The 18,829-nt window shown below is 44.8% G+C and overlaps 1 protein-coding gene across 1 annotated transcript in view; it reads right to left on the bottom strand.

The window, feature by feature from the left end:
- ARHGEF12 (Rho guanine nucleotide exchange factor 12) overlaps positions 1–13,761 on the bottom strand; it is a 33,951-nt gene extending 20,190 nt beyond the window's left edge. The window contains exons 1-19 of the mRNA XM_017809593.1: positions 13,155–13,761; positions 12,680–12,729; positions 11,788–11,845; positions 10,928–11,106; positions 10,472–10,549; positions 10,157–10,276; positions 9,398–9,532; positions 7,928–7,999; positions 7,106–7,198; positions 6,583–6,693; positions 5,854–5,952; positions 5,175–5,217; positions 4,940–5,045; positions 3,501–3,638; positions 2,965–2,997; positions 1,984–2,098; positions 1,075–1,180; positions 639–851; positions 94–223 (exon numbers count right to left, since the gene is read on the bottom strand). Of these exons, the coding sequence (XP_017665082.1) occupies positions 94–223; positions 639–851; positions 1,075–1,180; positions 1,984–2,098; positions 2,965–2,997; positions 3,501–3,638; positions 4,940–5,045; positions 5,175–5,217; positions 5,854–5,952; positions 6,583–6,693; positions 7,106–7,198; positions 7,928–7,999; positions 9,398–9,532; positions 10,157–10,276; positions 10,472–10,549; positions 10,928–11,106; positions 11,788–11,845; positions 12,680–12,718 (1,868 nt within the window). The 5' untranslated portion in view covers positions 12,719–12,729; positions 13,155–13,761. The remainder of the gene's footprint in view (positions 1–93; positions 224–638; positions 852–1,074; positions 1,181–1,983; positions 2,099–2,964; positions 2,998–3,500; positions 3,639–4,939; positions 5,046–5,174; positions 5,218–5,853; positions 5,953–6,582; positions 6,694–7,105; positions 7,199–7,927; positions 8,000–9,397; positions 9,533–10,156; positions 10,277–10,471; positions 10,550–10,927; positions 11,107–11,787; positions 11,846–12,679; positions 12,730–13,154) is intronic.
- Positions 13,762–18,829: the final 5,068 nt, after the last annotated feature.

The following is an 18,829-nucleotide window of genomic DNA, read 5'->3' as shown; positions in this document are numbered from 1 at the left end:
AGTTGGACTGCAATGGCCCCCATGGGTCCCTCCCAATTCAGGATACTCTGATTCTAGCACTCTCTCAAGGCTCACTCAAGCAACCACAGTTACCTCTCTGACTCTCCCTCCTCCTCCTGCAGGTTTTCCAGAGGAGATGGGAATTCAAAGGTGGTGTTGGGTGTGCGGGGTGTGCCATCCATGGAGTCACTGGCAGGTGGAGCTTCTCCAGGCTGCTTCAAACCTAGACAGGGGGTAAGTAGGAAATGTCATTAGAGAACTTTCCAGCCTCCTCAGAGCCTCTTGATTCCAGCCTCACTTCAGCTCAGAGCTGGAGGAACTGAGTTCCTGGGCTGGTAAGGAAAATCTCGGTGACAAATCCCAGGTGACAGAGGCTGCTTCCAACAGCAGGCACTGAGACTGAGACTGGGTCCTTCCTGTTGGTTGATCCAATGCCACGGAGACAGAACCCACTAACAACAATTTCTGGTCATGGTAAGATTTCCCAATTCATAAAAGATGACTAAGGAGAGGAAGATCATACCTGATGATACAGAAAGATTTCCCAATTTGTCAAGCTTGTTGCATCAGAAGCGTGCTTTGCATACTTCACTCCCAACACCAACTTTAATCATTCCTCTGCATTCTTTCCATCCTACCTGGTTCACTGTCCTTGCTTCCCTCTGGAGAGGAGAAGGGCCCCATTGCCAAGGGGGACATGGGGTTGGCAGGTGGGTATGGAGCATCTGTGCCATCGCTGGAGGAGCCACTCTGGCGGATCTTGCTGGAATCTGGGGGCTCTGGGCTCACAGAAGAGGCTGTGGGTAAGTGCTTTGGGTGTCTGGGCTTCTGCATCTCCATGGCTCTGCCAACTGAACAAACACAGAGCAGTTACTCTGCTCAAAGAGCCCGGGCCTGTTTCCAGTGATAAGGAGAGGAAGCGTTTCAGGACAAAAACAGGTCTGCGTGTCTTTAAAAATGCATTTTAAACCCAGAAAGTTTACTGAGTCTTCTTACCATGAATTTTTAAAGACAGCAGAGACTCTGTGTGGCTTTCAGACTAAAAGGGAACATGTACTGCCCTGCCTGACATACTTGCACTGCTGTCGTGTCGACTCGGTCTCCTCGGTGGGCCCAGAATATTTGGAAAGCCTCTTCTCTTCCCTTTTTCCTCTCCTTCTTTCTCTTTCTTGATACTTTGCTGCAGTTAAAGAAAAGCAAACAGATCACTCACTGCTTGAAATGCAGTTGTTTACTGAGATTTTAACTGAGGAGGGAGAGAAACACGACTTGTCTTAACCTTTCCAGAAGGTCGTGAATGCCTGATCTAACCTTTTCACAGTGTCAGTGCAGAACTGCTCCTAACACTCCTAACATTTCCAGGGAAGCTGGAATGCTGATGGAAATAAGCAGCTACTGTGACCAGATACACCCCCACGCTGTGGGGGATGAGCCATCACACCCCCAGAGATGGGAGTTTTGGTGGAAATATTCATTATATAACCTGAAAAGTGGGGGTGGCAGGAAGAATAGCTTTCCTGCCTCATGAAGGATGAGTTTTTGGGCAAGTGTGTCAAGAAGAAAACTAAAATATACAGGCCAACAGCTGATCAACCATCATTAACCATTAATGAGACCATCATGGGATTGCATGATCCTTGTGGGTCCCTTCCAACTCGGCATATTCTGTGATGATATGAAACATTTCTCACCTAAAGGCTAAATAAGGCTAAAAATAAAGCTAAAAAAGGCTAAAAATAAGGGTAAGTAAGGCTAAAACTGTGAAAAACAAGCAGTCAGAATTCAGGTGTACAGGTAAAGGAATTAAAAAGGCCACTCATTTTTAATTCCCAGATGCAGAACCCAATTTCGGCTGCTGTGCAGCTCAGTCACCCCAGATCCTCTCGATGAAGAGCCTAAAATCAGCCCCAATTTTTCATGTGTGTCATGCAAAAGTGGATTTTGAATCCTGAACTGATGCTCCCTAGGCCACAACAGCACTACCTTGATCTTTGGCAGGAAACCAATACGGCCACGTTTCTGCTCCAGGTTCCGAGGCTCCTTCACTTTGACTCCCAAGTGTTTCATGTAGGTAAGGATCACATATTGCATCGTGGAGCTGCCAAGGAGACACAAAAAAAAAGAGTGAGGAGAAGGAGAAACCTATTGGAAAAACACCCTTTGCCAATAGAGGTCAAACGCAAAGGTTTAATTGAGAAGTTGATTCTTTTTAAATGAAAGTAAGTCGGCTTTTTTTCTTTAATATAAAACAAACTCTCACAGACACTGGGAAAAATTCGGTTGATATCAGAATTTCTCCTGTTGTAAATATAAGATGGGAGTTTATAAAGATGAAGTATATGGGTGGAATAGGTTGCCCAGAGAGGTTGTGGACTCCCCATCCCTGGAAGTGTCCAAGGCCAGGTTGGATGGGGACTGGAGCAACCTGGGATGGTGGAAGGTGTCCCTGCCCATGGCAGATGGTCTTTAAAGTCCCTTCCAACCCAAACCATCCTGTGACTCTCTGATAAAATGCATAGAAGCCCAGGAGGTAAAACTAAAATTTTGAGAATTACACAGAAGGTCCTAAAATTCTATATTAAATACAAATGAGAAGTCACATTATAGCTTTAGGTTATGGTAAAAGTAAGTAATAATAAAAGGTTACTGTGAGGTGTAGAGTAAAAGCTACTCAGCCAGTTGTATACACACAAAGTGAACAGGACAAGGCACACACACAAAATAAATCAAAAAGAAACATGAACCCCCAGTGACAGTAATTTTTAAGATCTGAAACAGAGGCAACAAACATCAGAGGCTGAAAGCAAGAGGCTGATGCTTTGAATTCCAATCAGTCCTGGCAGGGGATTTAGGGGATGAGAGTTGGTGGTACAGCCAGGAGAGGGCTGTCTTGCTCTGCTCAGAGAACAGAGCCAGCACTGGGGATCTTCCTGCACAAATTAAACCCCCCCAAACTTCCATTACCTCTTGTCTTCTTCCAAAGGCTGAGATGTCATCCTGAAAAAGAACAAGAGAATTTAAAAATGAAACTCAAAAACCAATTAACACCCAGCCACATCCACCCAAGAGCATCAGTAGCTGTGTTCAAAGTGTCCTTTAGGATGTTAAGAAGTTCCAGCAGGGAAAAAAAAAAACAAAAAACTCAAACCCAAAAAACTCAAAACCAAAAATGAAGGTTCGGCTGCGAAAATTGGCTTCAGCCCACGTTAAAAGAACAAAGGGGTTCTGAAGCCATAGGTTTCTAAAAAAAAGGACTGATCTAATAATGCACAAGCTGACAGTGGCAGCATTTCCTCTCCTATTTGAGCATCCTCCTTGAAAAAACACACTCCACTATTGGTTCAGTTTTGGCTGTTCAAACACCGAACAGGGGAAGTGATGTAAATGTACCGATGTCAAACCCCAGCTCCCAACTCCTCAGTGCTGCTGTTTTCGGGTTCGGGGCAGATCCTTTTTTTTTTTCCTTTTCACACTCCCAGCACTCCACTGCTGTGACTTACAGGACCTCCTCGATTTTAGCAATGATCTGCTCTGCACAGGTCCTCTCCTTCTCCACCGCGTTCCTGTCCCGCACTCGCTCCGCGTCCAGCTTGGTGAGCTCCCCCTCGGCCAGGGTCAATCCCATGCTCCGTTTCTGCCTGGAAAAAGGGGACAGGGAAGCACCATCGGAGACTGAACCCTGGGACTGGGAAGCACCACTGGAGGCTGAACCCTGCCCTGCACCGAGGAGCAGCAGCCTCGTGGCACCCAGAAGGTCACACGTGTCTCGTTATTGGAGGAGTCGTGGAGGGATTTAGTGGTGACAGGACAAGGGGAATGGCTTTAAACTGGAAGAGGGCAGATTTAGATTAGATATTCGGAAGAATTAATTAGATATTAAGAAGAAATTCTTCCCTGTGAGGCCCTGGCACAGGTTGCCCAGAGAGGCTGTGGGATATTTATTAAAAGAGGGATATTTTTTAAGAAAAAGTAGTTATTCTGCAGCAAACTCTTCAGCACACAACCCAGGTTGTGTATTAAAGTATAGACTTGAATTGAGACTTTTTAGGCATGAAGAAGTCCATTATTATACGATCATACATGTGTGTAATATATATCTATATATAAAAAATATTTGTACTATATATAAAATATGTATAGATATGTATTATATAATATATATACATAATACATAAAGATAGATGTATTTTATATATAATATATGCATAATAAAGATATATGTATTATATGTAATATATATACATAATACATCAAGATATATGTATTATATATTATATATACATAATACATATAGATATATGTATTATATATATTATATACACATAATACATAAAGATATATGCATTATATATAATATATATATAATACATAAAGATACATGTATTATATATATTATATATACATATATAAAACATATAAATATATATATATTATATATATCTATTTGTATATAAATATACACTTGTCTTGGTATAATGTCTGATGTTGGCACAGAGCTCTTATGACTCCACATGAAAAGGCAAATTATCAAATTGTATTCTATGCCCATGACAAGTATGTAAAGTGGATTATTCCGTGCCCAAAGGGGAGAGGGGAGGAAAATAGGAAAAGGGAAAAAAAAAATATATAAGCTGATTATAAACACATTTAGTAAGAAGGATTTATACATCAACACCTGAGAAAGTATATTCTGAAATTGGCTCAAACAGCTTCACGGAATGAAGAATCCAAACTCTAAAACTGATCTGACAGTTGATTACTTGCAGCAGTGTCAAAAAGCATTCAAATCTTGGTCACTTTGAGGTCCCTTCCAGTGGTATTTCCAATTCAGCCTAAGATTAATTTCTCTGTCCCTCAAATTTGGGCTTCCCCTGGCCTGGACATGCTGACTGAAGGTTGATATGAATGAAATGGAAATCACACAGACAACGGGTGTTACCTGAAATCTTCCAGATTCCTCTGCACTTCTGGGCACACTTTATCTTGCATAGTCTGGATGAACTGGCGGTGAAGCTCTTCAGGAAGGAGTTCTGGCCTTCTTCTGTCTGTGAGCCAGAGAGTTAATAAATGATTCTTTTGAGGAGTGTCCCCTCCACCTCAGAATAAAGTCATTTCCCGGAATATTTTAACCCGTGCGGGAGCACCTCTGGGCCTCTCCCTGACAGAAACCCTACCTAGTTCCAAGGAGATTTCATCTGGAACTGGGACTTTGAGATTCTGCAAAAGAGAAGAAAGGCTGGGAGAACAAACACAGCCAGCAGCACCCCAACAAAACCCACAGCACAGAGCAGACAAGAACATTCCCTGAAAAGCCAAAATGACACAATCTGAAGCCCTGATGGTTTTAAAGGGGAGACTCCCGTGCTGAGTATATATTATATTTCACAGGGATTATTTAAATATGTGGTGTATAAACCTCTGCTACAGTATCTGGTTTAATTTATTTAATTTAATTACATTTACAGTTTAATTCGTGACAGTAAAGAATTTTCTCAGGCTTTCCAACAGACACATAAAATTTCCCAATCCTTGTAACAGCCACATCAATATCCACAGCAATTATTAACTGAAAGGCAGTGTAGAAGAGCTAGAGTTTGCTTACCTATCACTAAATCATTTCTCCTATCAGACAGCAAATTCCCTGTGATTTATGGTGTTACCAGGCATCTGAAACTCTATTAATTTCCTGTATTCACTGGTAACATTTAAACAAAAAAACCCTTAAAACTATTATTAAATTTCATTATTAGTATTATTAAAATTTTTATTTTTAAAATTTTATATTTGGGAGGACTTAGGTAAAAATCAACTTGCTAGAAGTGCTTGGAACTGAGGGAAATGACTGGAACCTACTGCAGCTCTGTCCAGGAAGAACTGGTAAAACTCCAGGAAGACTCTCCGGGTCTCTTTGGAGTTGGTCTGTTTGTACAGGTCTGTGTAAAGGTAGCACAGCTGTGGGAAACAGGAGGGCAAGAAAGTCAGTGATGCCACAGCAACTCTTCTAACAGCCCTAAATCCTGAGTTTTCTTTCAGACATTTCAAGGAATTCAGCACTGCTGGATTGAAACCCTTCCCAGGTACTTGGAATCCTCGAGGGAACCTCAGGTAACATCAGGGGAGAGGGAAGGGGCAGGAAAACAGAGAGGTCAGACCTTCCCTGTACACAACTAATCCCAACTAACACCCCTAACTCCTGAGTTTTCTTTCAAACATTTCAAGGAATTCGGCACTGCTGGATTGAAACCCTTCCCAGGTACTTTCAGTCATGGAGGGAACCAGAGATAAAAATCAGTGGAGAGGGAAAACACAGAGAGATCAGACACAACTAATGCCACCACTTTAGGGTGGAATGAAAGGCTTTCAAGAGCCAAATATTTATTTGTGAACAGCTAAATGTGAAGAGGACAGTTCTCTTTGTGCTCCTCCATCTACCTGAGAAGACAAAGGAGAGATTTATCACCCTCATGCCTGCACAGGGCTTGCATTTCTCCCCTGGCCAAGTCAAGCCACTGAGTGCTACACGAGGAGATCCTGATTTATTCTGGTTTCTACTATCAGGGAAACAATTCCAGAACATCCTACCAGTGCTGCAGGATCAAACTGAGACACCACGTGGTGCAGGAGAACAGCCAGGTGAGCTGGGCGGGACTTCAGGAGCTCGATGTTCTGGAAGCAGCTGCACTGTCCATTAATCTGTGGAGACACAAGGAAAACACCTGAATTATTCCAGAAAGCTGCTGTGAGAGAAACCCAGGGCAGCTAAAATAACTCAAGAGTATATATGGCAAAAGCCACTGCTGGGACAATAATGCAGAACTTCACAGAAACTACACAAGCAAATGAAATAAGGCAAATTAACGTCTAGAAAGCTTGAAGTTATGAGAAGAAGGAAAGGATAACAGACTCAAAGATGGCATATTGTCATAAACTCCCCAAATGTTCCTGTTTGGCAAGACCAGCAATAACAAGAATCACAGTCCCTAATTCTTATTTCACCAGAACTGCTCGATACGAGCAAGTCATGGAGCACCTGGAGTTAGGCCCAGAGGAACAGAATGGGATTTCAACAGGAAAAAGAGTGGCTGAGGCCAGAAGTCATTCCCACCTGCTCCTGTTCCGTGTCAAAGTCATCATCCTCTGCTCCAATGATCTGAGTCCCCACTCGGGATAAAGGACTTCCAACACTGGACTGGGAATCCTGGGGTGAGTCAGGAGCAAGGCAAGGGAAGAAAAGCATGATTCTATTACTCTCTTACCACAGTAAACCTTCTTTACCAAGTTGGAAATATCACTACCCTTTTTATTCTTCTCCAAACTCCGTGGAAACCCACGTGTCTTCCCTCGGCCTTGTCCAAGTTGGCAGCTCCCCCCACCAATGCTCCCCCCCAGAACCATCAAATCAGATGATTCAAGACCAACTGCATCATCTACACACATGAGCACACCGAGCATGTGGCAGATGACAAATGCCATCTTAGTGTAAATGGAGAAATATGACTGTGGGAAGACAGGCAGATGAGGGGAAAAATAACTGGGAAGTCATCCTAAGGATGATGATACGTTCAGACAGGTCTGCACTTCCTGCTGTGCTCCACTGTTACCACTGCTGATGATGCCAGCCTCAAAACGACTAAATATCCTAAAAAAAGGCTGGACTCAAAGAATAAAACATGTACAACTGCTCTACCTATTTTCTGTCCAGCTGTTTTACTGCTGATTATGGATTTCTTGCCTCTAAACGGCTCTGCTCTTAAGCTCCATAAACATTTACTCAGCTAATTAACTTTCCCTGCACCATTTTAATTGCATTTTATTTTCTCAAGCAAAGTTCATGCAGGCTCCATTTAGAAAGCGGGGGAAAAGCAGCAAGATTTTAATGGGCCCATTACAGGAGACGCTGTTGTGGCACTTTATGATTTGTACTCACAGTATCTTGAACCTCAGGCTTTTCTGGGCTCTCATCTGGATAAATCCTCTCCTTCAAGCCACTGCGAGGACTCTGGGAGAGAAGGAAGTTCAGCTCTGGTAAGTACCAGGAAATCCAGGAAAGTGAGAACTGCACACCAAGTGTTTCAGCCACAACAGCCAAAACTTCTCCTTTCTCACACAGTGAACTGCTCAACAGCTGAGGTGTTGAAAAGTCAGGCCAAGGTGCACGTCCTAGGTGCACAGTTCACAAAACCCCCCAAAACCCCAACTGAATGCAGAAGCAGTTTGGGGAAGAAAGCTGGTGACACTGAGCAACAGCAGAGCTGTAAAATCTACCACCTGTCCTTGGCTTTTCATTGCCCTCTCCTCCTCTATTGACAGTTCATGTTTAGCTCTCTTCTCTCCTCCTCCTCTTCCTCAGGTGGCCCAGCACACCCTTGGCTTTATTTGCAAAACCCACGTGCTGTTGGCTCATCTTCAGTGTGTCCAAAGGTTTTTTTTCAGCCAGGCTGTTTCTTTCCAGCCTGTCTTTTTCCATAAAGTTATTCCACCCCAGCTACACGACTCTGGAGTTCTTGTTCAGCTTCCAAAGGTTTCTGTTGCCCCCTGATCCTTTCTCAGAGCCACTTTGGATTGAAAAGTCTGAATGTCTGGTGTGCCAATCACCTCCAGTGATCTAATGCACCCACAATACTGACAAGATTAAGTCTATCAGGAAGATAACTATGAATTTTTTCTGCATTTATTATATAGAAACATGAGGGATATCCAGTCAGATTTGGAGCTGGAGGAGGAATGTTTCACATTAGAGTCATGTCTGTTCACATCTGACCCACCTCGCTTTCACTTCCAACTGCTGGGACAAATTTAGCTCCCACATCCTTAAGTTAATCAACAAACTCAGGCCAAATCCAAGCAGAGAGTCTCAATTCCCCTGCACTAATCAGATAGTGACTTAATTAAGGATTAGGCACTAGGGCTCTGCAGCAGGGAGAGCACATGAGCACAGATTGATAACTAATGAGGGAACACACTAAGAGCCTTTACTGCTGGCAAGAACTGAAGCTTATTTGGTAGAAGGAAGGCTCTTCCCCACTTTCCTGGCAACTTGCCCACTGACTGGATCCAAGTCACAGTTCTGCAGCTGGAACATTCCCTGAGAAGATGCTCCAGTTGGCACCTGAGTCGTGAGAGGGAAGCTGGCATCTATCTTTCTTTGTCTGGTTACAGGGAAATCTAATCCTGGATAAAAACCCAAACCCACACCATTTCTTTCCCGGTTCATACAAGTCCAGTCTATCATGTTTTATCAGGGAAGGAGTTTTTGGTGGGTGCTGAGGAGCCCATTCCAGCACAGAGTTACTGAGACAGAGCACGGTGTGACACACAGGACAGCACAGAGAACCTGCACAGGGAAACCAAACCCAAAGGGCAGAGAAGCAAAGCGCTGGAGCTGTTGCAGACTCACATCAGCAATGTCACTGTTGGGTCTGGAGGGGCTGTCCCCACTGCCATCCAGTTTGCTCCCACAGTCCCCACTCTCTGCCTCCCCCTCGCTGATCTGCAGCGACTCCGACACAGACCTGGAGGACAAGACTCCATCCTGAAAAGATAAAGTGAGCTGGGAGACAGCACAGAGCAAGCAGAATATTTCAAAGGATGATCCTTAAAAGAACAAAAGCCAGTTAGTTCACATTAGTTATAAAACTTCCTTAAGTTACCTAGAAAAGGCTGCAATGCTTTTCTAAGAGAAAACAACAGAAAAACCACACCAAGTTTTCAGGACTTATCACAGGCAGAAGGAAAAGGGGGAAAATGACACATAACAGAAACTAAATTTATTTTTTTTTTTCAAAAGTGAAGGTAAAATTGTTTTAAGCTTCCAGTTCTTCATTCCCCATTGCAAGAATGACTTCAGGGGTTTTTCTGAAGTCGCACTGACAGAGTAATCAACACACGATAGCTCACACTTGCTGTTTTAAAAGCAGTTTTTCACAGATGATTTGAAAGCCCACTGTAAAGCCTCCTGCATGTCCTTACACTGACATCACACTGCACTGTTTGGCAGCCTCTGCAAGCTTAACTCCCAGGTCTCAGCTCTAGAGGGTGCAACCTGCCTGTCCCAGCACAGCAGAGCCTGGCAGGGATCTCCTGCTCGCCCACGTCATCATCCCCCAAGAATTCCCAGCTGGAGCATCCCACGGAGAAGCCTGACACGTTGTGTTACCTGAGTGCAGCCCGTGGCTTTGGAGAGCTGCTCCTGCAGCTGAGGAATGTGCTTTTTGGCCTCCTGGATCTCCTTGAGCAGGCGGGGGGTGGGGGACCGGCCGTACTCCTCTTGGAGGGACTGCAAAAGAATTGAGCTTCCACTCAGCACCTCAGCTTGGAACCACAACCTACTGCTCTACTTTCATTCCATTTACACATTTCAATAATAAACAGCTGCTACAGAAGGTCTATTTTCCATAGCTCTGCAAGCAGTGATTCAACAACCCACCTCTGACTTTCCCCCACCCCTCTCCACCTCACACAACCCCAGTACCTGCAGCCTCTCCTGCTCCTTCTGTAGCATCTTCCTCAGAATCTCCACCTTCTGGTTGTGGACAATATTATTCTCCTCCTAGAAAACACAGAGAGATTAAGGATTGGGGGTTTTTTTGGTGGAGCTGGGAAGATCAGGAGAGTGGACATGCCCGTCTTTCATCTGCTTCCCAAACACGGGCTCTAAACAAAAAGCAATTCAAGCTTCCAAACACAATCCTATGTGTTCTTTCCTAATTCTGAACACAGCCATCAAGATTTAAAAAACCCTCAGATGGGACTGGATATTTTCACTTGCAAAATGTTTTTCACCCAGGCAATAAATACCCACGGACAGGATAAATATTCCAATTTGTGATTTGTGCAAGAAGCACTAAATAATCCAGGTTAAAAAAAAAAAAAAGAAATACCAGACTACATTTCCACAGTTCTTTGGAAAGAGAGCTTTAAATCTTACCCCCATAAGCACTGGGCTGGTGATCCTTTCTGCATTTCCTGATGTGCCAGGTGAGTGGGGAGATGTCATGATGGGAGACATATGCCCAAATCCTGCCAGATCCACTTCAGAATCAGCCAAGGGAATCTGGGGCGACCCTGGTGGGCGCCCCTGGACAGTGAGAGCTACATAGGAACCCGCTGCAGGGAGACAAGGACAGGTCACACATCAGACATTTGGAGATTTCTGTGATTCTACTCCCACAATTCACCCTGGAGACAAAACTCAGACCATTCCTCACCCATTCCTCCTTCAAACCTGAGAGCGTGGTCAGCTCTGGTTTACAACCATCTATTTAAAACTCAGGTAATCCAAAAACTTCCGTGATATAAAAGCAAGCACTCCAATAATTTCTGGTCCAGCAGGTTGTATTTACAGTACACACAGGTTCATGCCACAAAATAAACTCTGCTAGGGAGGAAGGAACCACCACCACCTTCTTCCTTGTGCAAGATAATCAACCAAGAACACACTTCCTTCAGCAATGCCAGTGCTTTGCAAGCATCACCCAGCAATGCACTTAAAAGTGCCTGAATAGCTCTGGTATTTAAGGTGGAAACAAAAGATGGGAAAGCACCTGGGCAAGGCTTGACAGTAAATCTGAACATCAAGCTAAGGAGAAGCTACAGGAGAATGTACCAGGTTGAGTTCAAGGTGTCAGAATTACCCCAATTTCACTTCCCTGTTTCACACCCTCCCTTTCTCTCTCAGCACTGGGCACGGTTAGACCTCACCCTTGTCACCTGAAGGCTCAGTCAGCCTTTCAAATGATGCCTGGCATGCTTTTAAGGAGCCCAGGGCCAGAAATGGCCTTTACTTACACTTGATCAGCTTTACCACCTCCAAATGGTTCGAGTGTGTTACGAGGGTGCCGTTCACCTGGGGCAGGGAGGGGGAGAAAATTCAGTGTTTAGCAACTGATTCCCAACCAAAAGCATCCACAAACGACACAAAAAGCACTACAATATTTTCTTTCCCCACCCCCACCTCCATTACTACATCTTTCAAGACACCATCAGGCAAACAATTTATCCTTCTAACAGTTTATCTCAGTGAGCAGAGCTCTGCTAAAAGAAAACTATACACACACCAAAAAAAAACCAAAAAAACCCAAAAACCACTCCAAGCAGTCAAACAAACATAAAAAAGCAATCCATCTCTGACTGGGCAGAAAAACAACAGGGCAGCTGATTTAATTCATTAATTTAAATGCCTGGTTGAAATCCCAGCTCTATTTGTGTCAGGAGCTGCTGCAGCACAAGCAATCACTTTGCACTAATAGTTCACACAGTCTTTTTAGTTACTGACTTGGTTTCTTAGTTGCTTGGCACTAAAAGAAAACATGGATCTGGGGACACTCAGGGGAAAAATAATAATTCAGGCAGACTTTATCTACAGGTGATTATTAGTAACTCTCTGTTCCTTCTCTCCCCTGCCATTTCTGTTTCTGTTGTATTTGTGATACCTGAACCTTGTAGGATGCTGAACTGACCCATAAAACTCTGAAATGAGTGATCTCCACAACAAAAGTAACACTGAGCAGTGGGATTTCAGTGGTTACTGCTCTGGTATCCCCAGAAGATGGAAACAACCCACTCCTCACTCTGCCAGGCAAATGAAAACATCCCAGCAGATGTACCAATGGCGTTTTTTCAGGGACAGAGCTCATTTAACACAAAGGATCCACTTCCCCCACAGTCTGAATGCCCTTACCTTGATAATTCTATCCCCTGTTTGCACTCCAGCCCGCATGGCTGCTCCATCTGCAGGGAAAAGAAACCCTTCAGTTCCCATTTCAGTACAAACACTCAGAGAAAAATGGTTTAAACACTTCTGCAGTTTGATGCAAAACTATTTCCTGCACTCGGCCAAGCTTCCTCTGCCCCCAGCAGGTTAAAATCTCTGGGTATCTTGTCTAGAGCAGCTCTGTTCTCCCTTGGCAGTGCACACCCCACAGCCACATTCCCACCAGGTTCCAAGGAGTCCTTTCCCTCCCCTCGGACACAAGAGGTCAGTTTTCAACCCATCAGACACGGAGCAGGCGATTCACTGCATCCCTAAAGAGCCACAAGGTACAGCCGCCCCACCCACGGGGATTTTCGGAGTTTTCTCCTCCCTGTTTCTCTGATCCCCATGGAAAGCCTCAGGCTGCTCCCTGGCTGGCACGTTGGGCCCCCTCCTTGCCCACCTTCCTTGACAGACTGCACGAAGACCGGGTTGTCTCCGCTGACCGTCAGCCCGAAGCCGTTCTCATCCCGCTGGATCACGACACACCGCTGAACCAGACCTGCATGGGAAAGGTGGGGAAAGGCCAGGAGAAAGAGGAGGAGAGAAATACAAAGAGACACAAGCTGGGCATCAGTCCAAAACCTTATCCTCCTAGATAATCACACAGTACTGAGAGGAACTGGTACAGTACAACGGAGGGAAAATATATGAGAGACAGAAACAGGGCAGCAGTCCAGGAATAGAGAGGGATGTCAAGACAGGTCAAGCTTATTGCTTCAGCTACACAAAACAGAGAGAGAGAGCAGCAGAGATGCAGACAGCTCTGGCACATCACACACAACTCGAGGTAAAAGCAGCTTTTAAGGAAGAGCAGCAGTACACAAACCAATGAGCATCATTCCCTTTGTCTGTGTTAATGGTTTTTCAGAGTACACCAGAGGGCTGTCATGTTCCACTTCATCAAAAACAACACACAGCTTCTACAAGAAGGCACAAATCTCTCAGACTAACACGAGGGGGTTGGACTAGAACAGATTTAGTGATGAGGAAAAAGTTCTGCCCATTCTCAGCACAAGTCTCCTCTTGGGGCACCTTCTGTTGCAGGTGAGAATATCACACAGAGCCAGACCAGCAGCAGGGAACAAATACAAGCCACACTTTACCCTGAACAAGACTTCTGAAATAAAGACCCTGTTTCAGGCTACTGAAGTTCAGGGCCAAAATCCCAGGAGATGTGAGTTTGAATCTGCTCCTCCTTTAACTGGCTGTGAGACATCAAAGGCAACTTGTTTTGTTTCCTGCTATACTCAGTGTAATGTGACCATAAATGCTGCTGCTCAGATACATTTACTTAGTAGGTGCAGCATTTTGACGAGGTGAAATGCTGGTTATGTCTCTTGCTCACCTGAAAATGAAATAAGGGAAGAATAAAACAAAAGCAAGCGGCAGTCTTGGCATATTCATTGCTGAGCACTTCCCTAGGAGCATCTGCAAAAAGCCCCCCACAGTGGAGCCATTATCCTGAAAAGTGACTTTAGGAACTTTGCAAAATGCTTCCCCTAGGTCCTTTTATTTACATCACCCTTATTTCTACCGGCTTGCTTTGCTGCTCCTTTTCTACAGCCACATCAGGCAAACTCCCTACACCAGCACCCTGAGAAGGAACTGGGAGTTCTCCACAATCAGATACTGAAATTGTGGCAGTTCTGTTTAGTGTGGAGGGAGCACAGGGAGCTGGCCCAGACAGACTGGCTTTTCTGGAATACTTTTTAAGGACTGAATTGTAACAGAGCATGGAGTCATACCCACAGCTTAAATTACTCTCACACCACTACAGCTCCTTTCACTTCTCTGGAGCAACTCCTGATGGAAATGAGGAGCCTCAAGTGAAAACACAGCCTGCCCAGTCAGTCCTGTTCTCCTCCAGTGTGGCATCCATGAAACAGGGTGTGGGAGCAGTAGAAAAGGCTGTATTCCAGGACTTTTGCAGCAGTCTGGTCCCAGTGTCACATCCCAGTAACTCACAACACGCACAGTGGGATGGGATGGGATGGGATGGATGCAAGGTGAGAGGAGACAAGAGGAGCAAACCCCCCTGAGCCTCTTGACATGGTTAAGGGAAAGAACAAGCCTCTCCCTTCTGCACCTCCCATTCTTCTGTGTGACCAAGCTTCTTGAAGCCTCACTTCACAAGAATGATGCCCCGGGGTGGGGTGTGGGAACATGTGCTATTCCATAAAAACAGCTCCTTTCCAGCCCTGTGCCAGCCCTACAGGTTTTATGAGTAAGCCACCAAACGAATCTTTTGACTCACAAGAACTGTCCTTCTTTAAAGACACAGGGTAGCCCTGAGCACTCGCTGCTCTTCCACTGGATTGCTTTTTTCCCAGAACTAATAACCCTTGGATCTATTGATGACCTTCCTCCTGGAATGAGCCTGATGCCAAAGCAGAAATGCAGCAGGTGATGCAACACAAACTGGCCTTACAGAGTTTAGAGTCCCCAGCTGTGCAACACCACGAGTCTCAATTTCACCCAAAAACCCCTTTGAAATTTAGAATGGGGAAACGACTGAAATTAGGACAACTTGAACCCAAATAAGTCCATAATTGCTTTTTCCCTGTATTTGCTCCCTTCAGACAAGGAACAGGCACTTAACCCTTCTCCTAACACAACATAAAGGCTGGGCTGAGGTGTGGGCAGGCCAGCTGAGAGATTCCATCCTTGACTGGGACACACAACAGCTTTCTAGTGATTTTAATGAAGTTATCTGAAGGTAACACTATTACCTGCAGAACCAGACCTGCTCTGATGGCACTCCTTGTCTGAACCAGGCACACTAAAAAGAGCAACCCTGAAGTGCTCTCTTGAACCCCCAAAATCTGCCATTCGCTCCCTTTTGGTCCTTTAAGTGAAACACCTTCAGTTTGAAATCTGCTGCGTGGTGGAATTCTGAGAGCAGAAGCAGCAATGTTTTCATAACCCACGTCTGGTCCCTTGAACACCTCATCAGACGCTCAGGAATGGACTCACAGGAAAGCCACAAACCACTGGGAGCCCAAGGACACCAATGCAGAGTTGCCAAGAGCTGCTCCTGTCACGCCTGGATATCACAAGGACACACAGGGACATTAAACTACCAACTAAACCGAGTGACAACCAGCTTTTCATTCACCTTCTCCCCCTTTGTGTTCCAATCCTTACTGTTCCCTGGATGGAAATCCTGAGCTGTTTATTTTGAAATATCTTGCCATGATATTTCACTCTCTCCAGCTGAAACTTGGTGAATATTACAAGGTCAGCAGAACTAATCACTGACAGCGCTCAAAACCAAATCACTAACAATGTTACTCCACGTTTGCTTTCTTTTGACAGTGGCTCGATGGCACAAAGTGAGGAGAAATCACTTAACCAAGCTTTAAGCACACAAAATCAGATTACATGGTTGTGCCTCGAGTGGATTCGTAGAATTCTGCGGAGAAAACAATAAATCTGGATCTGTTTTCTTGTCCTCATGCAGATGGCAATTCCCCAAACTCACTGGTGTAGCCTCAAGCCGAGAGCACAGCAGAGCAGCCAACCGTGGGCTGGAGTTAGAGAGGTTTGAGATTAAAAATGAAAGCAGACAGAGGAATTGCAAGCAAAGCAAAGAGGATCCACTCTTCAATAGGTGGCACTAGTCCCTCTCCGTTCTCCAGCCCTGATCCAAGTGCCTTTGGACAGTGGGGAAGGGTAAAGTCGAACTTCTCAAGGTCATTGACACCCCATGGCTAAAATTAACGTCTCAGCCAGCCTTGCCAGACACATTTCGGTTCTCCCAAGAGCTCCTCGAGTAAGAAGGTCATTTACTTCATCTCCTCTTCTACTATTTGGGAGTTATTCAACAAAACGGGGAATTTCATTAGCTGTTCCCAACGAATAGAGCAGAGTTTCATTCTGAAAACTTGACTCGCTGGAGAGAATGGAGAGACCAGGTTGGACGGGGCTTGGAGCAACCTGGGCTGGTGGAAGGTGGCCCTGCCCATGGCAGAGATGATTTTTAAGGTCCCTTCCAACCCAAACCATGACTCCACGAGGCATAAATTCCATCTCCCATAACACACCACGGCTTTTCCTCTGCTCCAGCTCTGCAGGACACGATGGGAGCTGAGATTTGTGAACTATAACCTCCCCTGGGGCCATGAGGCCACAATAGGAAAATGCAGTTTAATGGGGACTGATTTGGAATGAATCATTCCATAAACAAAAAAAAAAACAAAAAAACCCACCAAAAAAACCCAAACTCCTTGGGGATTTGAGAATGTCCAAATGTTTCCCTTCATTTGGGAAGCCTTCTTTCTATAAAATATTTTCAGAAACGCTGCTCCACGGAGTAAATAGAACCATCAGCTTTTATAAGGACAGATTCTCAGCGGATGAAATTCCGAATTTCAGTTCTAGTTATTACCATGATTTCATACCAGATGCCATATAAGCAGCATTCCTCAGATTCTTCCACTAACAGAAGTCATGCAAAGTCAGTGCAAAAAACTATATTGTTTGAACAGTGCAGTCCACAGAGCCTGGGTAAAATTGTTATTAACAATGGCACTAAATACTGCTCATAAAACAAAGGTTGGTAACCTTTTCAGAAAAAAAAAAAGAGCCATGTATTTTAACGTGATAAATAGGACTATCTGCTCCCATGGCAACACCACATTCAACTCCTGTGGTCCAGCCCTCCCTGCATTCCCAGCCCTTCCTGGCTATTCTAAAGGTAGTGATGAGGGGCTCCCAAAAGTCCTTTAAAAAGGTCTGGAAAAAGAGTGACCATAACACAAAGCTGATAAGAACTGCCAGGAACAAACCAGGAAGAGTAAAGTTCGATTTAAAACCAGCTCAAACCCGGGGGTTCAAAACAACAACAACAAAAAAAAAAACAACCAAAATTTATCACAGATTTGGAGGCAAAATGTGAAAGAGTCTGTGTAAAGTCTGAGCAAATATTCAGGCCAAAAATTGGTCATTACTAAAAATAAAGGAAGATATTTTTGGAGAGCAAACAAATCATGGGGAAAAGGAAAAGAGAAACTATCTCACCTACCACCCTGAGAGCTAAATTCAGTTGTAAATTCATATAAGAGATGAAAATTCTACTTTGAGAAACAAGTATTAAGTATCATGGGAGATCATGGCACTAATTAGTAAATTACAGCATATCTGGACCTACACTCAGTCTCTCTCCTGATCATCTAAATTTTGCCGAATATACAAATATAATTGGACTTGTGAAAGAAAATATCCCACTCTGAGCTCATGCCACTATAAATTAACCTCTGTATATCAGACCAGTTTCCCTGCCTCACCACTCTGCCCCCCAGAGCCACTCAGATACTTCAAGAAATTCTGCTCTCTTAATTAAAAATTTCAAGAGGTAAGAACAAACACACACACACACACACAAAGCCACACCTCCTTTTCCTGTTGTCATTCCAGACTTCTCTATTATTCCCTTCCCAACGGCCAGTTACCAATGAGAAAAACATCAGCCCAGCATTTCTACTTGTAGGTTTTGGAATAGTTTGGGCCCATCCAAAGCAAACAGCAGAGTTCTCCACACATTCCACAGAACCTGGGAAAAGCAGAGGGCAGAGACAAAAGGCAGGGCCAGGTCCAACCCAGCCAAGGCCACTGGAAAGGAAGGATGAGTGGAAACTGCTCCCACAGATCCTGGCCACGGGCAGAGCATCTGCAGGAAGCTTTGGGGGAAGTCAAAGCTGACGTTAGGAAGTTGTGGTTCTGTCGGGAAAGCCACGGACTGAGGGGGGAGAGCAAACCCGCAGCCATCCCATCAAACACACCAAATGTTTCCTGTCATTAACCCCCGGCAGCTCCACAGCACCTCTGGTGTGCTGGGGGTGAGCAGCACCGGGAAAAGGAGCTCCAGGCAGGGATCTGGGAATGAGGAACCAGCATCCACCTGGCAGGGGAGAACTGCTCCTCACGGGGAGCATCAGCCCCAAATCCCTGCTGTTCCACCCCAAATCCCTGCTCTTCCAGCAGGTCATTTTTCTGCTCGTTCCCTCATTTCCCTGCTCATTCTCTCATCTTCCTGCTCGCTCCTTCATTTCCCTGCTCGCTCCTTCATTTCCCTGC

This window comes from Lepidothrix coronata, unplaced genomic scaffold (genome assembly GCF_001604755.1).
Source record: "Lepidothrix coronata isolate B3197 unplaced genomic scaffold, Lepidothrix_coronata-1.0 Scaffold27, whole genome shotgun sequence".
Lineage (NCBI taxonomy): Eukaryota > Metazoa > Chordata > Aves > Passeriformes > Pipridae > Lepidothrix > Lepidothrix coronata.
This window is presented reverse-complemented; position numbering and strand designations above follow the sequence as displayed.